The 25,705-nt window shown below is 47.7% G+C and overlaps 1 protein-coding gene across 1 annotated transcript in view; it reads left to right on the top strand.

Moving 5' to 3' along the window:
• LOC116972128 (desmoglein-2-like) overlaps positions 1–25,326 on the top strand; it is an 82,879-nt gene extending 57,553 nt beyond the window's left edge. Inside the window, exons 9-16 of the mRNA XM_033019486.1 lie at positions 1,054–1,239; positions 1,657–1,925; positions 4,082–4,227; positions 5,186–5,398; positions 19,611–19,838; positions 21,207–21,349; positions 21,907–22,368; positions 24,107–25,326. Coding sequence (XP_032875377.1) covers positions 1,054–1,239; positions 1,657–1,925; positions 4,082–4,227; positions 5,186–5,398; positions 19,611–19,838; positions 21,207–21,349; positions 21,907–22,368; positions 24,107–25,009 — 2,550 coding nt within the window. The 3' untranslated portion in view covers positions 25,010–25,326. The remainder of the gene's footprint in view (positions 1–1,053; positions 1,240–1,656; positions 1,926–4,081; positions 4,228–5,185; positions 5,399–19,610; positions 19,839–21,206; positions 21,350–21,906; positions 22,369–24,106) is intronic.
• Positions 25,327–25,705: the final 379 nt, after the last annotated feature.

The raw sequence follows: 25,705 nt of genomic DNA, 5'->3' as shown, positions 1-25,705 counted from the left end.
ACTCAAAGTTTGGATAAGATGACTCAGACACGGAGAATTCTTCAAGAAGACGAAAAGTCTTTATTTGCAAACAAATTTTGGATTGGAACATAGAAACATAGAAATTAGGTGCAGGAGTAGGCCATTCGGCCCTTCGAGCCTGCACCGCCATTCAATATGATCATGGCTGATCATCCAACTCAGTATCCCGTACCTGCCTTCTCTCCATACCCTCTGATCCCCTTAGCCACAAGGGCCACATCTAACTCCCTCTAATTCACAGACAACACGGTCTGGTCGCTCTCTAATTGTTCTTCTATTTATAAAACCAGACAGCTTTTTATTACAGTTTCAGCCTTATCTTCTGCTACTTGGCATGCATGCTTCTGTAACTTTAATCTCTCACTATGTCATTGCCCTTTAACTTTAATCTCTGAGCCTACCATGGTGTTCTAGCTAAAGGCAAAATAAAAAATAAGAAGCAACTTGTTTTTGTGCCTTGATGTCTGATCACATAAAAATAGCTGACATCTGCGAGCTTTAATAAATGTTTTAAGCATATTGGTTATATGTCTACACACAAAGATACAAATGGTGCAGAAAGTAAAAGTAAGAAGTAACCTTTTTAATCTTCTATATTACTTCTATATAGTCTTCTATAGTCCCCGCAGACACTGAGATCACTACACTCGCAGCACTCCGAGTCCTTACCAGTGCCGGCAGCAGGTCCACTTTGTTTTTACGGTGACCTCACATTCTCCACTGTGATGGAAGGCAAATAACGTATACCTTCTTTTCTCCCGAGGTCGGGGTGATCGAAGCTCCCGCAATAGGGGGCGATCAGAATACTCTCTAGCAATTTTCCATCTTAGATGTTAAACTCACCGGGCCTATTGTTCCCAGCATTTTCCCTGCAGCCCTTCCTGAATAGAGGCACCATTTTCCACCCTCCAGTCTTCCGGCACCTCTCCTGTATTTAAAGATGACTCGTAAATTTCGACCAGGGCTCCAACAATTTCCGATCTGGTTTCCCGCAATGTCCTCAGATATATCTAATCTTGTTCTCCACTTCAGTATGAGGTAACCTTGGAAGAAAACCGGATATATTTTGAAGCCCTCCTAATGAAGGTACAGGACGCGGATCTGGAGTTCACTGATAACTGGTTGGGTCACTTTGAAATCATCGAGGGCAATGAAAATAAACACTTCAGGATTGAGATGAATAATCAAACCAATGAAGGAATTCTGATTCTCCAGAAGGTAAGGATGCCGCCCTATCCACCTGTGACACCAATGTAAGGGGCAGCCCAGTGACACAGCGGTAGAGCTGAAGCTTCACAGCGCCAGAGACAGGTTCGATCCTGACCTCGGGTGCTGTCTGTGTGTGGAGTTTGCACGTTCTCCCCGTGACAGGTCATGGGGAGAACGTACAAACTCTGTGAGACAGCACCCGTAGTTAGGATCGAACTCGGGTCTCTGGCGCTGTGTGGCAGCGACTTTACTGCAATGCCACCGTGCTGCCCCACTTGATGGGTGGAATGGCCCAAGTCTGCACCTATGAACTTAAACAACTTTGTAACAAAGTCATTTAAAATGTGTTTTATCTCTTGATACAGTTGTACCTTTTGCTGTTTCCTGTTTTACACTGGGAGTTCTTTCTTTCTTTGCCTGACCCAGGAGTTAAACTTTGAAGAAATGGAACACATGAATTTGGTCTGTCGAGTATCCAATAAGGCACCGTATCACCACACTGTGGATACAACCATGATGAAGCAGTCCTTTGAGATAAAAGTCATCATACGAAATATGGCAGAAGGCTTTGTGTTTAAGCCCAGCAGACTGGAGACGACAATGACGGAAAGCAGCTCATCCGGGAGGACGACCCAGGTCATTGGTATTTACACAGCAGTTAGTGCAGACACTGGAGAACGGAGTGAAAGTACAAAGTAAGGAAAACAACATCCTATTCATCAAAACACAAAAAATGCTGGTGGAGTTCGGCAGGTCGGGCAACTTCTGTGGAGGGAATGGACAGGTGGCATGGTCTCTGGTCGGGACCCTTCTTCAGGGCGGCACGGTGGCACAGCGATAGATTTGCTGCCTCACGGTGACCTCTGTCCGACCCTGAATACAGGTGCTGTCTGTACATCCTCCCTGTGACCACATTGCATTTCCCCGGGTGCTCCGGTTGCTCACACCCTCCAAAGGCGTACAAGTTTTAGGTTAAAATTATTAAATTGTCCTTAACGTGTGTAGGATAGTGTGTGTGTAGGATAGGGTGATCGCTGGTCGGCGTGGACACGGTGGGCCGAAGGGCCTGTTTCCACGCTGTATCTCTAAAGTCTAAAGTGGAGATGGTTCACCTAACCATCACCTATCCATGTTCTCCGGAGATGTTGCCTGACTCACTGAGATACTACATTTTGTGTTCTACATAAGATTCCAGCTTCTGTAGTTCCTTCTTTGTAGTGGGAGGAAAGGGGAGAAAGGTGAAAAGAGAGGTGAGGCCAGGACAAAGCATAGGAAGTGATAGTAACAAGGAACTGCAGGTGCTGGTTTAGAAAAAAAAGACACAAAATGGCCGGAGTAACTAATCAGGTGAGGCAGCATCTCTGGAGAAGGTGAATAGGGTAGTCTGAAGAAGGGTCCCGACCCGAAACATCATCTGACAATGTTCTCCAGAGATGCTGCCTAACCCGCTGAGTTACTCCAGAATTCTGTGTATTTTTCCAGGCAAGTGATAGATGGATACAGGTGAGGGGGATGGTAAGTTTTCGATTGGCAGATGGGTGGAGGTGAAAAGGAGGCAAAAGGGTGTCGGGGATAAGGAGAGAAGAGGAGGAGTGAAATATAAAGCCAGAGGGAGAGATGTGGATGGAAGGAGGGGGATAATAGGGACATCATCATCATCATTGTTGAAATCATCAACGGGCACGGTGCCTTACAATGCTATGTACGACAGTGATCGCAACTTCTACTGAAGTGTGGATGGTCGTTGGCTCGCTAGGAGCTCATCCGCCCTTTGGCAGGTCTTTTTTTGGTCCTGCCTATGGTAAACCAGGTGGGGGAGACGGTTTAGTCGCCGACTATCAGACCATGGAGCAGGTAGCACGGGATTACATGGTACCCGTGGCGGGGGCGGAACTCCCCCCAACCTGACCGTAGAAGACATAAGACATAAGATTTGAGTATAGAAGCAGGGAGGTTCTACTGCAGTTGTACAGGGTCTTGGTGAGACCACACCTGGAGTATTGCGTACAGTTTTGGTCTCCTAATCTGGGGAAAGACATTCTTGCCATAGAGGGAGTACAGAGAAGATTCACCACTGATTCCTGGGATGGCAGGACTTTCATATGAACAAAGGCTGGATAGACTCGGCTTGTACACGCTGGAATTCAGAAGGTTGAGGGGGGATCTTATAGAAACTTACAAAATTCTTAAGGGGTTGGACAGGCTAGATGCAGGAAGATTATTCCCGATGTTGGGGAAGTCCAGAACTAGGGGTCACAGTTTAAGGATAAGAGGGAAGTCTTTTAGGACCGAGATGCGAAAATCATTTTTTACACAGAGTGGTGAATCTGTGAAATTCTCTGCCACAGAAGGTAGTTGAGGCCAGTTCATTGGCTATATTTAAGAGGGAGTTAGATGTGGACCTTGTGGCTAAAGGGATCAGGGGGTATGGAGAGAAGGTAGGGATGGGATACTGAGTTGGATGATCAGCCATGATCATATCGAAGGGCCGAATGGCCTACTCCTGCACCTATTTTCTATGTTTCTAAGACATAGCAGAATCTGGACATGAGGGCATGAGGAGGTCAGGGATGGGAGATGAGCAAGATGACTGGTGGGAGAATGGGAGCAGTAGGTATGCACTGTGGTGGAGGGAGAGGTAGAGGAAAGAGAGGGGGGTTTTAGGTGAGGGGTGGGGGGGGGGGGCGTTTATACTTTATTGGAGAATTCAATGTTCATACCATTAGGTTGTAATCAGCCACTCCGGAATATGAGGCGCTGTTCCTCCAGTTTGTGCCTCCGTCCTTTTAATCCTCCGTTTCATTTGTTAAATGCAAAGTGCTAATGTGTGTACTGTTCCCTTCTCCAACAGGTATGCGAAGGATAGTGACAAGGCTAACTGGTTGATTATTAACACGGACACTGGAGAGGTTACATTTGATGGCGAGCTTGATCGCGAGTCTGAGTATGTGATTAACGGGACGTACACTGCAACAGTTCTGGCCATCACGCAGGAACGTGAGTAAATGAAATGCAGTGGGCACAAATTAGACCAGTTTAGTTTATTATTGTCACGTGCACCGAGATAACATTAGCTGTTAAAGAAACAGCTCGAGCCAACCATGCTCATGCCCCATCTTTAGACTCTTGAGATACAGCGCAGAAACAGGCCCATCAGCTCACCAAGTCCGCGCCGACCAGGGATCACCCCGTACGCTAACACTATCCTACGCACAACTTACCAAAGTCAATTAATCTACAAACCTGCATGTCTTAGGAGTGTGGGAGGAAACTGGAACACCTGGAGAAAACCCACACAGTCAACATACAATAGAATATGTAAATATAGTACTATGTAAACAATATAATTAACCAAAATAAAAATATATTATATTTATATACACTGAACCTTTTCATTTATCATATAGTATTTATTATATTATTATATTATAATTTTTCACATGTGTGTGTATATATATGCACGCGTGTGTGTGTGTGTGTGTGTGTGTGTGTGTGTGTGTGTGTGTGTGTGTGTGTGTATATGTATGTACGCATGCATATACATATACGCATACATGCATGCAGGCATACACACGCATAAATCAGACAATAATATTGCACAAAGTCTAAACCAATGTCCCCAGGCCTATGTAGTTCAGAGCATATTTGGAAGTTGCACTGTGTAATAGCCTGATTAATGCCAGCTTTATGACATCCAATAGCAGGGTGACCAAAACTGAACACAATATTCTACCTACATTATTCTAAATGTGGCCCCAGCAATGTCTTATACAAATGTAACATAACTTTTGGGATTGCTGTCAAAGAGTCACACCGCATGGATACCAGCCCTTCAGCTCATCTTGCCCTTGCCGACCCAGATGTCCTATCTACATTGGATGAGACAAAGACCCAACTCCTATACTCATTGTAAACAGCACCAAGACCTTCTCTCTCTGCTCTCTCTCTGCCACAGGAGACTCCTACGACACCAGCACTGGAACCATTGTGATAAATGTAGATGATGTCAACGACCACACTCCCAGCTTCGAGAACACGCAACCATGCATTTGCAGTTCAGCAAAATATTTGAGGGTGGCTGCGTCTGATCCCGATAGGCCGCCATTTGGAGCACCATTCCATTTCGACGTACCGACCAACAAAATGTGGAAGCTAGGACGCACAGACGGTGAGACTTCCGAGAGAAAACACCATCAGATTTATTTACAGGACATTCAAAGTACACAGCGGGATATAGAAACATAGAAACATAGAAAATAGGTGCAGGAGTAGGCCATTCGGCCCTTCGAGCCTGCACCGCCATTCAATATGATCATGGCTGATCATCTAACTCAGTATCCTGTACCTGCCTTCTCTCCATCCCTTTAGCCACAAGAGCCACATCTAACTCCCTCTTAAATATAGCCAATGAACTGGCATCAACTACCTTCTGCGGCAGAGAATTCCAGAGATTCACCACTCTCTGTGTGAAAAATGTTTTCCTCATCTCGGTCCTAAAAGATTTCCCCCTTATCCTTAAACTGTGACCCCTTGTTCTGAACTTCCCCAACATCGGGAACAATCTTCCTGCATCTAGCCTGTCCAACCCCTTAAGAATTTTGTAAGTTTCTATAAGATCCCCCCTCAATCTTCTAAATTCTAGCGAGTACAAACCGAGTCTATCCAGTCTTTCTTCATATGAAAGTCCTGACATCCCAGGAATCAGTCTGGTGAACCTTCTCTGTACTCCCTCTATGGCAAGAATGTCTTTCCTCAGATTAGGAGACCAAAACTGTACGCAATACTCCAGGTGTGGTCTCACCAAGACCCTGTACAACTGCAGTAGAACCTCCCTGCTCCTATACTCAAATCCTTTTGCTATGAATGCTAACATACCATTCGCCTTCTTCACTGCCTGCTGCACCTGCATGCCTACTTTTAATGACTGGTGTACCATGACACCCAGGTCTCGTTGCATCTCCCCCTTTCCTAATCGGTCACCATTCAGATAATAATCTACTTTCCTGTTTTTGCCACCAAAGTGGATAACCTCACATTTATCCACATTATACTGCATCTGCCATGCATTTGCCCACTCACCCAGCCTATCTAAGTCACCTTGCAGCCTCCTAGCATCCTCCTCACAGCTAACACTGCCCCCCAGCTTCATGTCATCCGCAAACTTGGAGATGTTGCATTCAATTCCCTCGTCCAAATCATTAATATATATTGTAAATAGCTGGGGTCTCAGAACTGAGCCTTGCGGTACCCCACTAATCACTGCCTGCCATTGTGAAAAGGAAGGTACACAAAATTGCTGGGGAAACTCAGCGGGTGCAGCAGCATCTATGGAGCGAAGGAAATAGGCGACGTTTCGGGTCGAAACCCTTCTTCAGACTGATGGGGGGTGGGGGGGGGGAGAAGCAAGGAAAAGGGGAGGAGGAGGAGGAGCCCGAGGGCGGGAGGGTGGGAGGAGACAGCTAGAGGGTTAAGGAAGGGGAGGAGACAGCAAGGGCTAGCAAAATTGGGAGAATTCAATGTTAATGCCATCCGGACGTAAGTGTTCGGCGAAACGATCACCCAACCTCCGCTTAGTCTCCCCGATGTAAATCAGCTGACATCTAGAGCAGCGGATGCAGTAGATGAGGTTGGAGGAGATACAGGTGAACCTTTGTCGCACCTGGAACGACTGCTTGGGTCCTTGAATGGAGTCGAGGGGGGAGGTGAAGGGACAGGTGTTGCATTTCTTGCGGTTGCAACGGAAAGTGCCCGGGGAGGGGGTGGTGCGGGAGGGAAGGGAAGAATTGACGAGGGAGTTGCGGAGGGAGCGGTCTTTGCGGAAGGCAGACATGGGGGGAGATGGGAAGATGTGGCGAGTGGTGGGGTCACGTTGGAGGTGGCGGAAATGGCGGAGGATTATGTGTTGTATTTGCCGGCTGGTGGGGTGAAAGGTGAGGTCCAGAGGGACTCTGCCCTTGTTGCGAGTGCGGGGATGGGGAGAGAGAGCAGTGTTACGGGGTATGGATGAGACCCTGGTGTGAGCCTCATCTATGGTGGCGGAGGGGAATCCCCGTTCCCTGAAGAATGAGGACATTTCCGATGCCCTTTGTATGGAATGTCTCATCCTGGGAACAGATGCGGCGTAGGCGGAGGAATTGGGAGTAGGGGATGGAGTCTTTACAGGGGGCAGGGTGGGAAGACGTGTAGTCCAGATAGCCATGTGAGTCAGTAGGTTTGTAATGTATGTCGGTCAGGAGTCTGTCCCCGCGATGGAGATGGTGAGGTCAAGGAATGGTAGGGAAGTGTCGGAAATCGTCCAGGTGTATTGGAGTGCCGGATGGAAGTTGGTGGTGAAGTGGATGAAGTCAGTCAGTTGTGTGTAGGTGCAGGAGGTGGCCCCAAAGCAGTCGTCAATGTAACGGAGGTAGAGGTCGGGGATGGGGCCCTGGTACGTCTCGAACAAGGATTGTTCAACGTACCCGACAAAGAGGCAGGCGTAGCTGGGGCCCATGCGTGTGCCCATAGCTACGTCTTGTGTTTGGAGGAAATGGGAGGAGTCAAATGTAAAGTTGTTGAGGGTGAGGACCAACTCCGCTAAGCGGAGGAGAGTGTCAGTGGCTGGGTATAGGTTGCTCCTCTGGTCGAGGAAGAACCGGAGGGCTCCGAGGCCATCCTGGTGGGGGATGGAGGTGTAGAGTGACCGGACATCCATGGTGAAGATGAGGGGGTGAGGGCCCAGAGAGTGGAATGCGTGGAAGCGGCGGAGAGTGTCTGAGGTGTCTAGAACATAGGTGGGAAGGGATTTGACCAAGGGGGATAGGATGGAGTCAAGGTATGTGGAGATGAGTTCGGTGGGGCACGAACACGCAGAGACAATGGGTCTGCCGGGAGAGCCGGGTTTGTGGATTTTGGGGAGAAGGTAAAAACGGGCCGTGCGGGGCTGGGGAACGATGGGGTTGGAAGCTTGGTCGGGCAGGGCGTGGGAATTGATGAAGTCGGTGATGGTGCTAGAAATGGTGGCCTGGTGCTCGTCAGTGGGGTCATGGTCCAAGGGTAAGTAGGAGGAGGTGTCCGAGAGTTGGCGCGTGGCCTCAGCTTTGTAGAGATCGACGCGCCAGACTACCACGGCACCTCCCTTGTCGGCTGGTTTGATGACCCAATCTGGGTTTTTGCGGAGTGATAAAGGACCCGTTTACTCCTACTCTTTGCTTCCTGTCTGCCAACCAGTTCTCTATCCACATCAATACTGAACCCCCCCAATACCGTGTGCTTTAAGTTTGTATACTAATCTCTTATGTGGGACCTTGTCGAAAGCCTTCTGAAAGTCCAGATATAACACAAATACTGGTTCTCCCTTATCCACTCTACTAGTTACATCCTCGAAAAATTCTATAAGATTCGTCAGACATGATTTACCTTTCATAAATCCATGCTGATTTTGTCCAATGATTTCACCACTTTCCAAATGTGCTCCTATCCCATCTTTAATAACTGATTCTAGCAGTTTCCCCACTACCGACGTTAGACTAACTGGTCTGTAATTCCCCATTTTCTCTCTCCCTCCCTTTTTAAAAAGTGGTGTGACATTAGCTACCCTCCAATCCTCAGGAACTACTCCAGAATCTAAAGAGTTTTGAAAAATTATCACTAATGCATCCACTATTTCTGGGGCTAATTCCTTAAGTACTCTGGGATGCAGCCTATCTGGCCCTGGGGATTTATCGGCCTTTAATCCATTCAATTTACCTAACACCACTTCCCGGCTAACCTGGATTTCACTCAGTTCCTCCATCTCATTTGACCCCCGGTCCCCTGCTATTTCCGGCAGATTTTTATGTCTTCCTTAGTGAAGACAGAACCAAAGTAGTTATTCAATTGGTCTGCCATGTCCTTGTTCCCCATGATCAATTCACCCGTTTCTGACTGCAAGGGACCTACATTTGTTTTAACTAATCTTTTTCTCTTCACATATCTATAAAAGCTTTTGCAGTCAGTTTTTATGTTCCCTGCCAGTTTTCTTTCATAATCTATTTTCCCTTTCCTAATTAAGCCCTTTGTCCTCCTCTGCTGGTCTCTGAATTTCTCCCAGTCCTCTGGTAGGCTGCTTTTTCTGGCTAATTTGTATGCTTCATCTTTTGTTTTGATACTATCCCTGATTTCCCTTGTTATCCACGGATGCACTACCTTCCCTGATTTATTTTTTTGCCAAACTGGGATGAACAATTGTTGTAGTTCATCCATGCAGTCTTTAAATGCCTTCCATTGCATATCCACCGTCAACCCATTAAGAATCAATCGCCAGTCTATCTTGGCCAATTCACGTCTCATACCCTCAAAGTTACCTTTCTTTAAGTTCAGGACCCTTGTTTCTGAATTAACGATGTCACTCTCCATCCTAATGAAGAACTCAACCATATTATGGTCACTCTTGCCCAAGGGGCCACGCACAACAAGACTGCTAACTAACCCTTCCTCATTACTCAATACCCAGTCTAGAATAGCCTGCTCTCTCGTTGGTTCCTCTACATGTTGGTTTAGAAAACTATCCCGCATACATTCCAAGAAATCCTCTTCCTCAGCACCCTTGCCAATTTGATTCACCCAATCTATATGTAGATTGAAGTCACCCATTATAACTGTTTTACCTTTGTTGCACGCATTTCTAATTTCCTGTTTGATGCCATCCCCAACTCCACTACTACTGTTAGGTGGCCTGTACACAACTCCCACTAGCGTTTTCTGCCCCTTAGTGTTTCGCAGCTCTACCCATATCGATTCCACATCCTCAAAGCTAATGTCCTTCCTTTCTATTGCGTGAATCTGCTCTCTAACCAGCAACGCTACCCCACCTCCTTTCCCTTTCTGTCTATCCCTCCTGAATATTGAATATCCCTGGATGTTCAGCTCCCAGCCTTGGTCACCCTGGAGCCATGTCTCCGTGATCCCAACTATATCATAGTCATTAATAGCTATCTGCACATTCAACTCATCCACCTTATTACGAATGCTCCTTGCATTAAGACACAAAGCCTTCAGGCTTGTTTTTACAACACTCTTACCCCTTATACTATTATGCTGAAAAGTGGCCCTTTTTGATTTTTGCCCTGGATTTGCCGGCCTGCCACTTTTACTTTTCACCTTGCTACCTATTGCTTCTACCCTCATTTTACACCCCTCTGTCTCTACGCTCACACATTTAAGAAACTCTTTCCCTTTAACTCCATCCTCCACTATCCCATTCGACACCCACCCCCCTTATTCAGTTTAAAACTACCCGTGTAGCAGTGGCAAACCTGCATGCCAGAATGCTGGTCCCACACCTGTTAAGATGCAATCCGTCCCTTTTGTACAGTTCCCCCTTACCCCAAAACAGATCCCAGTGATCTAAGAATCTAAATCCCTGCCCCGTGCACCAGTTCCTCAGCCACACGTTCAGGTCCCGTATCTCCCTGTTCCTGTTCTCGCCAGCACGAGGAACTGGAATCAAACCGGAGATAACAACCCTGGAGGTCCTGCTTTTCAGCATTTTTCCGAGCTCTCTAAAGTCACGCTGCAGAATATTCATCCCCTTCTTTCCGACATCGTTTGTGCTGACATGCACTACCACTTCCGGATGTTCACCTTCGCCCTTGAGGATTTTCTGCACTCTGTCCGTGACATCCTGGATCCTGGCACCAGGAAGGCAGCACACCATCCTCGCATCCCGTCTGTTGCCACAGAAACCCCTGTCTGTACCTCTCACAATGGAGTCTCCCACTACAATGGCGTTGCCTGCCTTAGGCCTTTTTGGTTTTGGCTCAACAGCCCTATTCGCATCGCAAGCCAGTCCGCCGCTCAGTGTAAACACGTCTTCTGTCCCGACAGCTTCTAAGTGGGCGAACCTGTTCACAAGAGGTACAACACCCGGGGACGTTGGCATTCCATGCTTCCCTCCCTTTCTCACTGTCTCCCACCTTCTCTCTTCCAGTACCTTAGGTGTAACAATCTTACTGTAGGACTTGTCGAGGAACGACTCCATTTCTCGGACGAACCGGAGATCATCCACTTGCTTCTCCAGTTCCCCAACACGGTCCTTCAGGAGCTCTACCTGGATGCACTTCTCGCATTTGTAGCAGCCAGAGGCACCAGCGGTGTCCTTGACCTCCCACATACTGCAAGCATCGCACTGAATCAGCTTGCCTGACATCTCCTTCTTTCGTCTCTACCTCTCAAGCGTATTGCGTGGTCTCCTCTCCGAAGACTCTCGAGCCAAAGACTCTCACTTTTCTCACAAGGCCGCTCACTCACTGCCGCTCCCTTCTTCTATCTTCTTCTATGTAGTTTTTTTTGGCGGTTGGCAAACAACTTTTTAGTGCATTACCGCCACCAACTGGTATGGTGTGGATCAAATAACATTTAACTTATATACTAATAACCTATATCTTTCCGAACAAATTGGTTATACTGCCACTCCCTAAGAGCAGTCTTACTTAAATGACTGATAAATTGCCTGATTTACCAATTTACAAACCAAATTCCTCAGTTTTCAACTGTTTTCCCGGCACTGACTCACTTCTCTCCTCCCACTGGGGCTAGAGCCAATCAGTCTTATCTCTTGCTATACTCCTCCTGCTGTTGCTCCCAAAGCTACAGCAGTTCTGAGTAAAGTCTGCCTGTGCTTGGCTTCTTCTTCTTCTTTGGAGTTTTACGGCAGCCGGCATCCTCAATGTTGCATTGCTGCCACCTTCTGGCTTCATTCCACAGTACTCATGTCTTTATATTAGATCATTTTTATAAGCCCAGAGGACCTCAAGAAATCAAACAACAACTTTATTCCTTTTCCTTTCCCTCCACACTCTAGAATGTTCTTTACTGATATTTCTGTCAATCCAATTTTCCTCATTTCAATGATCATAAATCCTCTTTCTGTCTCATATCTCCTACATGCAACTAGGGCATGCTGAACTGTTTCCGGCTGATGGCATTCCTCACACAGCCCAGTAGGGTGTTTTCCCATTATTTTTAATGTGCTGTTCAGGTGAGTGTGTCCTATCCTCAATCTTGTTAATACTACCTGTTCCCTCCTGTTCCCCCCTCTTCTTGCTGTAATGCCCACTCTGTTTTGTAGCGAATAGAGGTGTCTCCCCTTTGTCTCCTGTTCCCAGTATTGCTGCCATTCCTGATTTATTTTCTTCCACACAATGTATTTTCCTTCAGATTTCAATAGTTGTAAGTTTACCTCTATGTTGCCTCCTTTGCCAATTTATCTACCTTTTCATTCCCTAGAACACCAATGTGAGCTGGGACCCACAACAAAGTCACGTCACTGCCCTTCCTTGTCACTTGGCTTAATAGTAGCAGGATTTCATAAACTAAGTCAGGCCACCTATGGGATGCACCAGACCCAATACTCTGGATTGCAGATAATGAGTCGCTACATATTACTACTTTACATGGTTGCACCCGTTCAATCCACCGATACTGTCAAATAGTTGTTTGTTCTTTTGTAAAGCTCAACATTCATCACCTGGACTACCACAGCCGCCCCTGTTGTTTCAGCTATTGGATCCTTTGATCCATCTGTGAAAATTAAGAGGTGTTCCCTGTATCTATTATCTATGCCTGTGCTTGGCTTCTACTTTTCAACTGTTTTCACCCCTCTGACTCACTTCTCTCCTCCCACTCGGGCTAGAGCCAATCAGTCTTATCTCTTGCTAATCTCCTCCTGCTGTTGCTCCCAAAACTACAGCAGTTCTGAGTAAAGTCTGCCTGTCTGATATAGATCAGCTACAGAAATGGGCAGAGAAAGGCAGATGAAGTTTCATCCTAGCCAGAGTAAGGTGTAGTACTTGGGGCGTTCAGACCTTGAGGTCCAAGTACATAACTCCATGAAAGTGGCAACACAAGTAGAGAGCGTGTTAAAGAAGATATATGGTATGCTTGCCTTAATATGTCGTGGCATTGAGTATAAGAGTCAGGAAGTCGTGTTGTGGCTCTATAGCAGGGGTTGGCAACCTACGGCTCCAGGGCCAAATGCGGCCCGTAACCCAAAATCATCCAGCCCACAGGCGGATTTTTTTCCCCGTAATCATCCGGCCCGCCGAGCTCTGGCTGTACCACATCCTGCGCAAAGCCGCCGGCACGGTCGCGCACCTTCTGTGAACACGCTTAAGAAAGAACTGCAGATGCCAGAAAAATTGAAGGTAGACCAAAATGCTGGAGAAACTCAGTGGGTGAGACATGCAAGGATTGCATGAGGCTGCCTTACCCGCTGAGTTTCTCCAGCATTTTTGTCTACCTTCTATGAACACGTGATTTGATGCCTGCCATCCTGGGCGGGATCCATGTGTACACGTAATAGATGTGGCCCGTCATTCACTCACAGACATGCGTCCTGGCCCCTCTGCAGAACAAGGTTGCCGCCCGCTGCTCTATAGTTTAGAGATTCAGTTTAGAGATAATAATCCACTGGGTGGCCCCGCATTGGCTGCCTCGCCAACAGTCTGTCTTGTCCTATTTCTTTTTTGTTTTTTAGTGTGAGTTAAATGTATGTTTTAGTGTTCTTTAGCTTGTTTTATGTGGGGGGGTTGGGGGAAACATTTTTTATCTCTTACCTCGACGGAGATGCGATTTTCCCCGTATCATATATCCGTCCGCACTGCGGCCTAACATCATGGAGCTAGCGGCCTCTGCTGGAGACTGACTTCAGGAGCTCCAACCGCAGGAGCCTGCGGACTTACCTTTGTGGAGCTGGCGATCACTGTCAGGGATCGACCTCGGATGCTCTAACCGCGGGAGCCTGCGGACTTTAACATCGTGGAGCTTGCAGTCCCTGGTTAGGGACCGACTTCGGGAGCTCCAATCACAGGAGCTTCGATCGCCCCGACGCGAGAGCTTCGATCACCTGCCGCGGGAACCTCGATCGCCCCGACTGCAGAAGGATCGACTGCCCCGACCGTGGGAGAATAAGGAGGAAAGAAGATTAGACTTTATTGCCTTCCATCATAGTGAGGAATGTGGGGAATCCGTTGTGCTCGATGTTTTTGTTAACTTTGATGTAGTTGTGTGTCTTGTTGCTTTTTTTAGTATGGCTGTATGGTAAATCGAGTATCACTGCACCTTAATTGCTACACGTGACAATAAAATAAAATACCCTTTGAAGATACCATAGCGATCACCCCGTACACTGGCACTATCATACACGCAATTGTACAAACCTGTACGTCTTTGTAGTGTGGGAGGAAACCGGAGCAACCAAGGAATACCCACACGGTCACGGGGAGAACGTGCAAACTCCGTACAGACAGCACCGTAGTCAGGATTGAACCGGGGTCTCTGACACTGTAAGGCAGCAACTGTACCGCTGCACCACCGTGACCCACAAGAATATAATCTATGATATGGATCAACTGCAGGGATAGGTGGGGAAATGGCAGATGGGGTTTAATCCCAGCAAGTGACGTGTTGTGGGAGGTTGCTTGTAAGGGGAAAATATACAATTTTACTTCGGAGTCACGTGAGTGACTACGTGAAGACCCCGCCAGCACGCTTGCGCGACATATCGTCTCTCGCATTGCACAATGACAGGCTGGTGGCGCCTGCTCCAACAGCTCAAACCTAAAGGTAAGTTTTTTTACTTTTCCAGGTCTCTTTTTTATTGCAGGAAGCTTTCAGAGCTCCTGCTGGAGGTCCGGGGTCGGAACCCTGGCACCACCTGGCTCCCTTCTACAGGGACCGCCGGGGGGGAATCCCGGCTGCGAATATCGCGGGGATATCCGAAACCCGACCACAGACATCGCGGGGAAGCCCTTCTTCAGGGACCGCGTGGGAAACCCTGTTTTCAAAGCCATGCTGGCTCGGGGGAAGCCCAAAACACAAGGGAGCATACAAAGGGGAAATCCTGGCTCCCGACATCGCAAGGATCCCTGCTACAAGGACCGCGGGGGAACGCCAAACCACGGGGAGAAGCCTGGCTGCGGGGACCGCGGAACCTGGGAAGATCACGGGCAACCCGACTTCGGAGACCACGGGTAACCCAGCTTCAGGGACCGTGGGAAGAACACGGGTAGAACCGTGCTTGGGGGACACCTCGGCTACTGGGACCATGTGGAAGACACGGCTATGACCGCAGAGAGCGGGTAGCCGGCGGCGAATTCAGACTCAGGCTGCCCGAGGAGGGTAAGAGCTAAAACAGGAGTCTGAAAGGCCTAGACTGAAGTCAGGCCAGGAGGGTTCCCCTCCGACATGGGTAAGTCCACGGACATTTTACCCATCCTGATTGGCCATGGAGGAGCCATATCAGCGCAGGTCTCCTCGAGAGCCTGTGGCAGCACCTTTTTCAGGGCTGCCTACAAAACTCCCTTCTGTGAAGGTGAGTGCGAGGGGTCAGTTGGCAACTGACTCTGAACTGGGAAGCATGTGCCGAGGAACAGGTGCCGGCTGGGAGATACCATGCACCTGGAAAGACATGGGGTCCACATACACCAGCAACCCTACGCTCCAATCAAGGACAGAAATCGAACCCGCATCAGGGGCCTTTTGGGCTTACCATAAAACCACCGATAACCATGACGGAAGGTGGGTCTGGTTCTTTCCGAAACGTGGGGTTGTGGACCATTTATAAGAAGGTAATATTTACACTTTGTTTGTATGGATGAGATTAGTTTATACTGCACAGTACACAAGCGAGACAGTCTCGGAAATATGGCTGGAGTTGCCTCTTAAGGCAGGCTCGCTATTGTGGCCTGTTCATTATCAACAAGCTCAACTCGCATGTGCAGTATATACATTTCTGAAAAGGAAATTTCATGACTATTTAATTTCCATGGGGTCAGTTTTCATTCACAGGGCACCAGAAATATCTGAAATTTAACTGGATGGGGCATTGATACAGTTAAAAACATTGCAAAATAGGCTAACTTCAGCTCCCAGGTTATTTACTGACTACTAAACTAGTGCTTCGGCTGCTCAGAGCTAAAAAATATTGTTAAGAACTATCTGGATGATATTTTAAACGCTGTATTTTGCTAATTTGGCTGCATCAGCCACAAAACCTATTTGAGAAATTGGGTTCTCATCTGTCCAGTTAAATTTAAGTTGATACCAACTGAAATTATTGATTATTGGGATTTACCTTTAACTCTATTAATCGTCTGGGACTCCGCCCTGAGGTAAGGGATTGGAATTAATTGAAGCCCGTAACAAAACTGATCAAGCAACCTTCTGTCCGTCAAGTGTAATTGACGATTTATATTGGCTTTCAGCTGTGCTATTTGGGCCTTTGCACAATCAGTACTATACAGCATGCAAAAGAAGTAAGCCCTCAAGTACCATGTGGTCATTGTTACCAACCTATGCTATTCCTAGCTGAAACTACCATAATCACCATGGTGGATGAACAGTATTCAGCATCTTTCCACTAACCTTTCATTAGTAAATCTTCAGTTAAATTACAAACTGATGTTATTGCTCAGGATGGGAAATTGCTCATACCATCTCTAGTTACAGAGGTGGATGGGAGAGTTACCAATTCTTCAGTTATATGGTATCAACTACCTATAGACATTGGGTGCATTCTGTGGATTATTGGTTTGTGCAAATATGCCTAATCTGCATGTTCTAGTCCAAGTTGATCCACTTCGGTGGTGGTAAATGTTAATCACATGGATGCAAACAAGTCAAAATATCCGGTGATAGTTTACCTAAACCTCATTAGGGTACACAATATGGGTGTTGGATCACAAAGTATTACAATACATTGTGAACATTAAAGACCAAGATGCTTGCATCCAGGCTCAACCACTAGTTGCAAAAAAATAAATAAAAATAAAAATATATGGCATATCGGAAGCGATGGTTACATTCTCGCTACACTAGGGAGGAATGTTCTTTTATGTCTTCCTCCATTTCTGCCTCATCAGACGGGTTTGCAAGATTCAGCAAGTTCCCGCCTCAGGCATTTTCATAGTGCCTGCCGGGCTTAGACAGCCATGATTCCCACTGATGTGGGGAATGATAGAACAATATATGGTTATTTCTAGACACAAATGGGCTGGTTTAGCCGTGACGCAGGAAACCATCCTCAGCATGATATAATCAATTCATTGACTTACAGACTATGAGAAGTCCGTTCTTACAGCTCGGGTTGTTAAACCAACCATGAACGTGCTCGCTGCAGATCACAGGGATAGCACCAAAAAATAACAGTATTTCCTCATAAGGAGATGGGAGGTATTTGTTCTATGCTTATATAACATAATTCGGCAATGGGTCCAGTCATTGCATAAACGTTGACTGGACAGGATGATTATATCTGCAGGCTGAATAACACTTATGTTTATGACTTAGTCAAGCAGAATAGACCAGGGGCACCAGGTCTCAAACTAGATATTTACATATCCCATGAACCTTCGATTGTGTATGGTCACACATCCACACCAGAATGTTAAGATCACTAGAGCCTTAGAGACTCTGAACTAGCAATATTGTTAGTTACATCTAGCCTCATAAGAAGGTATCACTACAGACCATCTCCAGGTGGTTACGGGTCTGGCTTATGCAGGAGTAAATACTGACATTTCAAGTCACTCCACCAAGGCTGCAACAACCTCAGCAGTAGGGTTATGGAAGTTAGCTGGACCACATCCTAGCGGTTGCAGGATGGTCAAACTAGCGATATTTCACACATTTAGTACTAACCCATTGTCAGATCGGGGGTATTTACCAACTCTATGTTAAGTTCTGTTCATAGTTCCTCCCGGGTGAGGGAGGTTACTATTATCATTATTTATGTCTGAATACGATAACATACTTCCTCCTTTGGTCAACTACGGCAATGAGTGAAGCATGGACTCGTTCCACGGCATGAAATCACAGATCTTTAAAATCTTCAAGTAGTCACTCACGTGACTCTGAAGTAAAATAGTAAGATTAAACGAGAACTTACCAGTTTGAAGTTTGATCTTTATTTTATGAGGAGTTACGTCGAGGGATTACGTGCCCTCCACGCCCACCCTCTATCATAAAGGTCAACTGGTATTCTAGTTATTCTTATCTTACTATGTTTATTTCATCTACTGTTGTCTGTGATTTCACACCGCTGCTTTGAAGAATGTCGCGCATGCGTGCTGGCGGGGTCTTCACGTAATCCCTCGACGTAACTCCACATAAAATAAAGATCAAACTTCAAACTGGTAAGTTCTCGTTTAATCTTACTATTAATGGCAAGACCCTCAATAGTAGTGATGTACAGAGGGATCGGGAGCCAAGTCCATAACTCTATGAAAGTGGCAGCACAAGTAGATAGAGTGAGGTAAATGGAATGCTTGACTTCATAGGCCGGGGTATTGAATATAAGAGTCCAGACATCAAGGTGCAATTTTATCGGACTTTAGTCAGGCTGCATTTAGACTTTTACATGCAGTTCTGGTCGCCTCATTACAAGAAGGATGCGGAGGCTTTGGAAAGATTGCAGAGAACATTTACCAGGAATAATGCCAGGATTAGAGGGTATTAACTACAGGAAGAGGTTGGACAGACTTGAATTGTTTTCCCAGGAAAGTGGCGGTTGCAGGGAGTTTTAGTTTAGAGATACAGCGCAAGAACAGGCCCTTCGGCCCTTTGATCCCCGCACTATCCCACACACTAGGGACAATTTACAACTTTTAACAAAGCCAATGAACCTTCAAACCTGTACATCTTTAGAATGTGGGGGGGAAACCAGAGCACCTGAAGAAAATCCACGCGGTCACAGGGAGAACGTTCAAACTCCGTACAGACAGCACCTGTAGTCAGGATTGAACCCCGGTCCTTGGCGCTGTAAGGAAGCAACTCTCCCGCTGCACCACCGTGCCAATGGTGTGGACAGGGTGAATGACGGTGACCGGGCGGCACGGTGGTGCAGCAGTAGAGTTACCGCCTTACAGCGCCAGAGACCCGGGTTCGATCCCAACAATGGGTGCTGTCTGTACGGAGTTTGTACTTTCTCCCCGTGACCTGCATGCGTTTTGTCCGGATACTCTGGTTTCCCCCACCCTCCAAAACGTACAGGGTTGTAGGTTAATTGGATTGGTATAAATGTAAATTGTCCCTAGTGTGTGTAGGATAGTGTTAATGTGCGGGGATCGCTGGTCGGCGCGGACTCGGTAGGCCGAAGGGCCTGTTTACGTGCTGTATCTCTAAACTAAACTAAACCTGTTTTTGTGCTGAAACAAGGAACAAAAGGCTTGAGTAGTTGTGAATCATGTTGCAGATGTTGGTTTGCAAGAACAGACACAAATGCTGGAGTAAATCTGCGGGTCAGGCAGCATCTTTGGAGAACACGGATAGGTGACATTTCAGATCAAGACCCTTCTTCAGACTCTTGGTTTATGCTGACACAAGCCACCAACACTCACATTGTTTTTTTTTATTCTTTGTTCAAGCAACCAGCATGGAACTGGTCCCACAACAAGATTTATACCCTGGACTGTTCACCGTGCCAGTGTGGGTGGAGGACAACGGTGGGAACGGCCACCTCGTCAACCTGGATATCAAGGTGTCGGAATGCTTTGGTGTCACCCGTTGCTTGACGGAAAGATTAATCCAGTCGAAGGCCGTACTGGGGAGTTCTGCCATCGCCCTGATAATCTTCACTCTGTTTCTGTTGCTACGTAAGCTTCGAACAATGGGCTCCCTTGTTTAATTGTTAATGTTCATTCTACCCACTCTCCCCTGTGCCTCACTGGACTCACACCTATTTTCCCCCTCCCCTTCTACCAAGCCTCTAGCTTCATGATTCACAACTACTCAAGCCTTTTGTTTTACACTTTCTGTCCTTTCATCTACTCGCTGGCGTTTAGAAGGATGAGAGGACACTTAATTGAAACTTACCGAATAGTGAAAGGCCTGGATAGAGTGGACGTGGAGAGGATGTTTCCACTAGTGGGAGAGTCTAGGACCAGGGGCCACAGCCTCAGAATAAAAGGATGTTCCTTTAGGAAGTAGATGAGGAGGAATTTCTTTAGTCAGAGGGGGGTAAATCTGTGGAATTCTTTGCCACTGAAGGCAGTGGAGACCAAGTCCATGGATATTTTTAAGGCAGAGTTTGACAGATTCTTGATTAGTACGGGTGTCAGGGGTTGAGGAGAAGGCAGGAGAATGGAGTTGAAAGAGAGATCGGCCATGATTGAACGGCGGAGGAGACCTGATGGGCTGAATGGCCTAATTCTGCTCCTAACACTTATGACCTTCATCTTTGACCTTTGTCATAGAATCCTATTAAATCTTTCCCTTCTCACCTTAAACCTATGGCCTCTGTTTCTTAATTCCCCTACTCTGGGTAAAAGATTATACATTTAGCCTATCTATTCCCCTCATGATCTTGTACACCTCGGTAAGATCACCCCTCACCCTTCTGTGCTCCAAGGAATAAAGTCCCAGCCTGCCCAACCTCCCCCTATAGCTCATGCCCTCGAGTCCTGGCAACATCCTCACTGACTAACGTTATAGGCTTCCATCGCTATGTGTTTTTAGGTGTAGATTTGGATTTATTATTGTCACGTGTACAAAGGTACAGAGAAGAACGTTTGATTTGCATTCTGTCTTTTTATTGAAGTTAGACACAAAATGCTGGCGTAACTCAGTGGGACAGGCAGCATCTCTGGAGAGAAGGAATGAGTTTTGGGGCGAGGCCCTTCTTCAGACTGAGAGTCAGTGGAGAGGGAAACTAGAATTATGGAAGGGTAAGGTGTGAAAACGACAGATCAAAGCAGACGATGATCAATTAAATGTAGAATGGTTCATTGTTGGCTGAGGGGAAGGAGACAACGAGGCATAGAAACAGTAAAACTAATCAGGAGGACAGTAAAATTAGTCGGAGAACTAGGGTGAGGGAGAGAGAGAGGGAAAGCAAGGGTTACTTGAAGTTAGAGATATCAATATTCATACCATTGGGTTGTGAGCTGCCCAAGCTTCTTGTTGTGTTTAGAAGTGTTTAGAAATGTTAACCTTTGCTCAGCTGTTGGTATTGCTCTCCTCAGTGCTCCCTCTGCTGCTGCTGCTGTTTTGCCAGTGTGGTGGTGGCGGACTGGGCGGGCCGAAAGGTCTTGTGCTCGCTGAGAAAGACGGCGGCTTCGGTACCCTGGGGCAAAGTGACTTCGAAGGAGGAGGACAAGTAGATACGGTTTGTCACCAACCATTCCGTTCCGCACCACGACAGTGGGAGGGCAGGTTATGGAGCGCGGGATCGCTCAGGAAGGGTAGTGAGGGAGGGTCTCGCATTTACGCCGGGAGGGGCAGTGAGGGAACGCCACAGCAATGACACCGGGAGGGGCCGTGAGGGAACTCCACGCCGCGAGATCAATCGGGAAGGGTCGTGAGGGAGCACCGTGTCCCTACTCCGGGAGGGGTTGTGAGGAGGGAGCGCCGCACCTTGACTCCAGGAAGGGGGTGCGGAAGAGGGAACGTCACTCTGTTTATGCTTTGGTCACGTGTACAAAAGTGCACTGAAAAGCTTTTGCTTTGCATTCTGTCCAATCTGCACAGTGGCGCAGCGGTAGAGTCCCCCATCTACTGGTGCCTTCCCCTAATCCCCCATTTGCTGGTGCCCTAGTGGACGAGGTGATTGGTGGTTGGCGTGGACTCAGTGGGCTGAAGGGCCTGTTTTGGCCCTGTATCTCTAGACTAAACTAAAGTAAACCTGAGAGGGAACAGTGACCAAAACCGTTCTCCCCGATACAGATGATACCGCTGATAGCTCGTTCGGGTGAACACGAGGTGGCTGGGCTACATGGGGAGTGGATCGCTACAGGATCTCAGGCGGGAGGAGCTGTAGGAGCCAGCGGAGGAGCTGTACGAGCCAGCGGAGGAGGTGTAGGAGCCAGCGGAGGAGGTGTAAGAGCCAGCGGAGGAGGTGTAGGAGCCAGCGGAGGAGGTGTAGGAGCCAGCGGAGGAGGTGTACGAGCCAGCGGCACTCATATCACAGAGAGCATCCATGAAAGGACCAGCTTCTATGACCGGACCGGGTGGTCCATGGGACAAGAGGCGGGATTGGGCCGGGGCCATTCCATGTCCATCCGCGGCCAGGGGAGATCGACGCGGTATCGCGGTCAACACCAAACCGGTATCCATGGCGGGGAGGCAGAAGCTTTCAGCATGACAGGCGGTGCACTCAAGGCTTACGTGAACCAATGCATCGATCAGGTACGTGACACAAACCTTCCCCGGCCCATGGGAGAAGACTCCCCCAGTGAGATTAGAAGGATGAGGGGGTACCTCATTGAAAACTTACTGAATAGTGTACGGCCTGGATAGAATGGATGTGGAGAGAATGTTTCCTCTAGTGGGAGAGTCTAGGACCAGAGGGCACAACCTTAGAATAAAAGGACTTACCTTTACAAAGGAGATGAGGAGGAATTTCTTTAGTCAGTCAGAGGGTGGTGAATCTGTGGAATTCATTGCCACAGATGCTGTGGAGGCTATCAAGGGGTATTTTAAGATGGAGATTGACAGATTCTTAATTAGTAAAGGTGTCAAGGGTTACAGGGAGAAGGCAGGAGAATGGGGTTGAGAGGGAAAGATAGATCATCCATGATTGAGTGGTGGAGCAGATGGGCTGAATGGCCTAATTCTGCTCCTAGATCTAATGAACTTATGAACTAGATGATTTTGACAGATGGTGCGGCACAGCAGTAGAACTGCTGCCTCCCAGCACCAGGGATCCTTGTTCGATCCTGACCACGGGTGCCGTTTGTACAAAATCTGTAGGTTCTTCCTGTGAGTGCGTGGGTTTTCTCCAGGTGCTCCTGTTCCCTCTAACTGTCTAAAGACGTGCAGGTTTGTAGGTTTATTGGCTTCAGTAAATTGCAAATTGTCCCTAGTGTGTAGGATTGAACTAGTGTACGGGGTGATCATTGGTCGGCACGGTCTCGGTGGGCAGAAGGGACTGTTTCCATGCTGTATCTCTAATATAGTCAAGGAGTCATACAGCGTGAAAACAGGCCCGTCGGCCCAACTAGCCCACAACGACCAACCTGTCCCATCTACGCTAGTCCCACCTGTCTGCATTTTGGCCATATCCTATCCATGTACCTGTCTAAATGTTTCTTAAACGTTGTGATTGTTCCTGCCTCAACTACCTCCTCTGGCAGCTCGGTCCATACACCCACCATCCTTTGTGTTAAAAAAAAGTCACCCTTCAGGTTCCTATTAAAGCTTTCCCCCCTCACCTTAAACCTATGTCCTCTGGTTGTTGATTTCCCTACTCGGCAAGAGACTCTGTGTGTTTATCGATCTATTCCTCGCATGTTTTTGCACACTTCTATTAGATCACCCCCTTATCCTCCTGCACTCCAAGGAATAGAGTCCCAGCCTGCTCAACCTATACCTCAGGTGCTTGAGTCCTGTCAACATGCTCGTAAATCTTCCCTGCACCCTTTCCAGCTTGATAACATCTTTTCTATAACATGGCGACCAGAGCTGATCACAATTCACTAAATGTGGCCGCACCTTATACAACTGCAACATGACCTCCCAACTTCCATACTCAACACTGGCTGATGAAGGCCAATGCACCATTTGACCACCCAATCGACCTGTGACGCCACTTTCAAGGAACTATGTACCTGCGCGCCTGGATCCCTCTGTTCTACAACACTCTCCTACCATTCACTGTGTAGGTCCTGCCCATGTTAGACTTTCTAAAATGCAACACCTCACATTTCTCTGTATTAAATTCCATCAACAATTCCTCAGCCCACCTGCCCAACCGATCAAGATCCTGCTGCAATTTGTGACAATCATCTTCAGATTCTACAATACCACCTACTTCAATGTCCTCTGCAGACCAGCCAGCCATGCCATGTATGTCCACTAAGCTAAACTAAACTGCTGTGTGCAAGATTTGGTAATGTCTTTGTATTCCACCTGTGTTTTATTTTAGAGGCTACTCGCTGTTGACCAAGAATGGGCCCGTCAGGCCTCCTGCGATTCTCTGCGGGTTTTTCACAATGAAGGCTCCGACAGCAACGATGGTTTACTGGAATGCTGCAGCCTTGTGGAGGAAGATCCTTTCGATGATTCCTTCTTGAACAACTTGGACCTGAAGTTCAAGACTCTGGCTGGAATCTGCAGCGGCCGATTGTCGAGCGACACCTCAGAAGTGGTCACCTCCGGTCACTGGCAACTGGAGACCTCCCCGCGACCCCTGCCCCAACAGGAGGCGGCTGTGGGAGAGGTGGCTGTGGGGGAGGAGGTGGCGTGGTCTAGCGTAACGAGGGAACGGGTCCAGCATGCCGGCAACCCATTGCCCATGAAGAAACACTACGTTGTGACCACCACGATTGAGCCCAGCACGGAAGACCTCCAGGTTGTCCACGACTTGAGCCGCGTTGCATCTCAGCACGAGGGATTCCAGAGGGTGTCCGCCAGTTCTGACTCCACTGTTGACTACAGTGCGGGGCAGTTTCAAGGGGGCGTTCACTCCTCGACTGTCCCCGTCCTGCAGAAGAACGTGGTGGTGCCGAGGTCCTTTAGCATTGGCTCTGGAGGTGCCCAGGGCGTGACCGCTGTCCCGTCGGCTGGTCACTTGGTCTCGCACAACACCAGGGTGGTGACAAGTTCAGCTACAGTGGGGTCGGGTGGGATGCTGGACATGTTGGTCGGGCCGGTTCTGGGATCCCATGAGAGCGCATCCATCACTAGGTCAGGCTGGAGAGAGGCGCTGGATCCCAGCCTCGTCAATGAACAGGCCATCGAGAAAAACGTGACCATTGGTAAATCGAACAGCGGGATGTATAAATCAGTGAAAAAGACAACCAAGTTGGTGCAGTTAGTCCAGGAGTAACACTTCCCCTCAATCTGCTCATCGCTTTGGATTGGAATATCATCAGAGGAAGTAATTTTGCCAGCAACATCCACAGGCTATAAACAGATAAAGTTCAAATCATTCATCACATTGTGATTCCAGAACACAACTGATTCTTCTCCCCCTTCACCATGGATACCTTAGAGTAATGGAGTCATACAGTGTTGAACCAGGCCCTTTGGCCCAACTGATCCACGCCAACCAAGATGCCCCATCTACACTAATCCCACCTGCCTGCATTTGGTCAATATCCCTCTAAATCTTTCCCAGCCATGTACCTGTCAAATGTTCATAATTTCTAGGAGCAGAATTAGGCCATCTGGCCCATCAAGTCTATTCCATCATTCAATCGTGGCTGATCTATCTTTCCCTCTCAACCCCATTCTCCTGCCTTTGCCCCATAATCACTGGCACCCCTACTAATCAAGCGTTATTATAGTACCTGCCTCAACTACCTCCTCAGGCAACTCGTTCCATATATCAACACCCTCTGTAAGGAAAAAGTGGCTCCTCGGTTTCACGTTAAATTTTGCTCCTCTCACCTTGTTTATGGTTCCCCCTACCCTGAGTAAAAGAATCTGCATTCAACCTATCTATTCCACTCTTGATTTTATACACCTCTATAAGATCACCCCTCATCCTCGGGAACACAATAGAATAAAGTCCTAGCTTGCC

Source organism: Amblyraja radiata, chromosome 4, assembly GCF_010909765.2.
Source record: "Amblyraja radiata isolate CabotCenter1 chromosome 4, sAmbRad1.1.pri, whole genome shotgun sequence".
Lineage (NCBI taxonomy): Eukaryota > Metazoa > Chordata > Chondrichthyes > Rajiformes > Rajidae > Amblyraja > Amblyraja radiata.
This window is presented reverse-complemented; position numbering and strand designations above follow the sequence as displayed.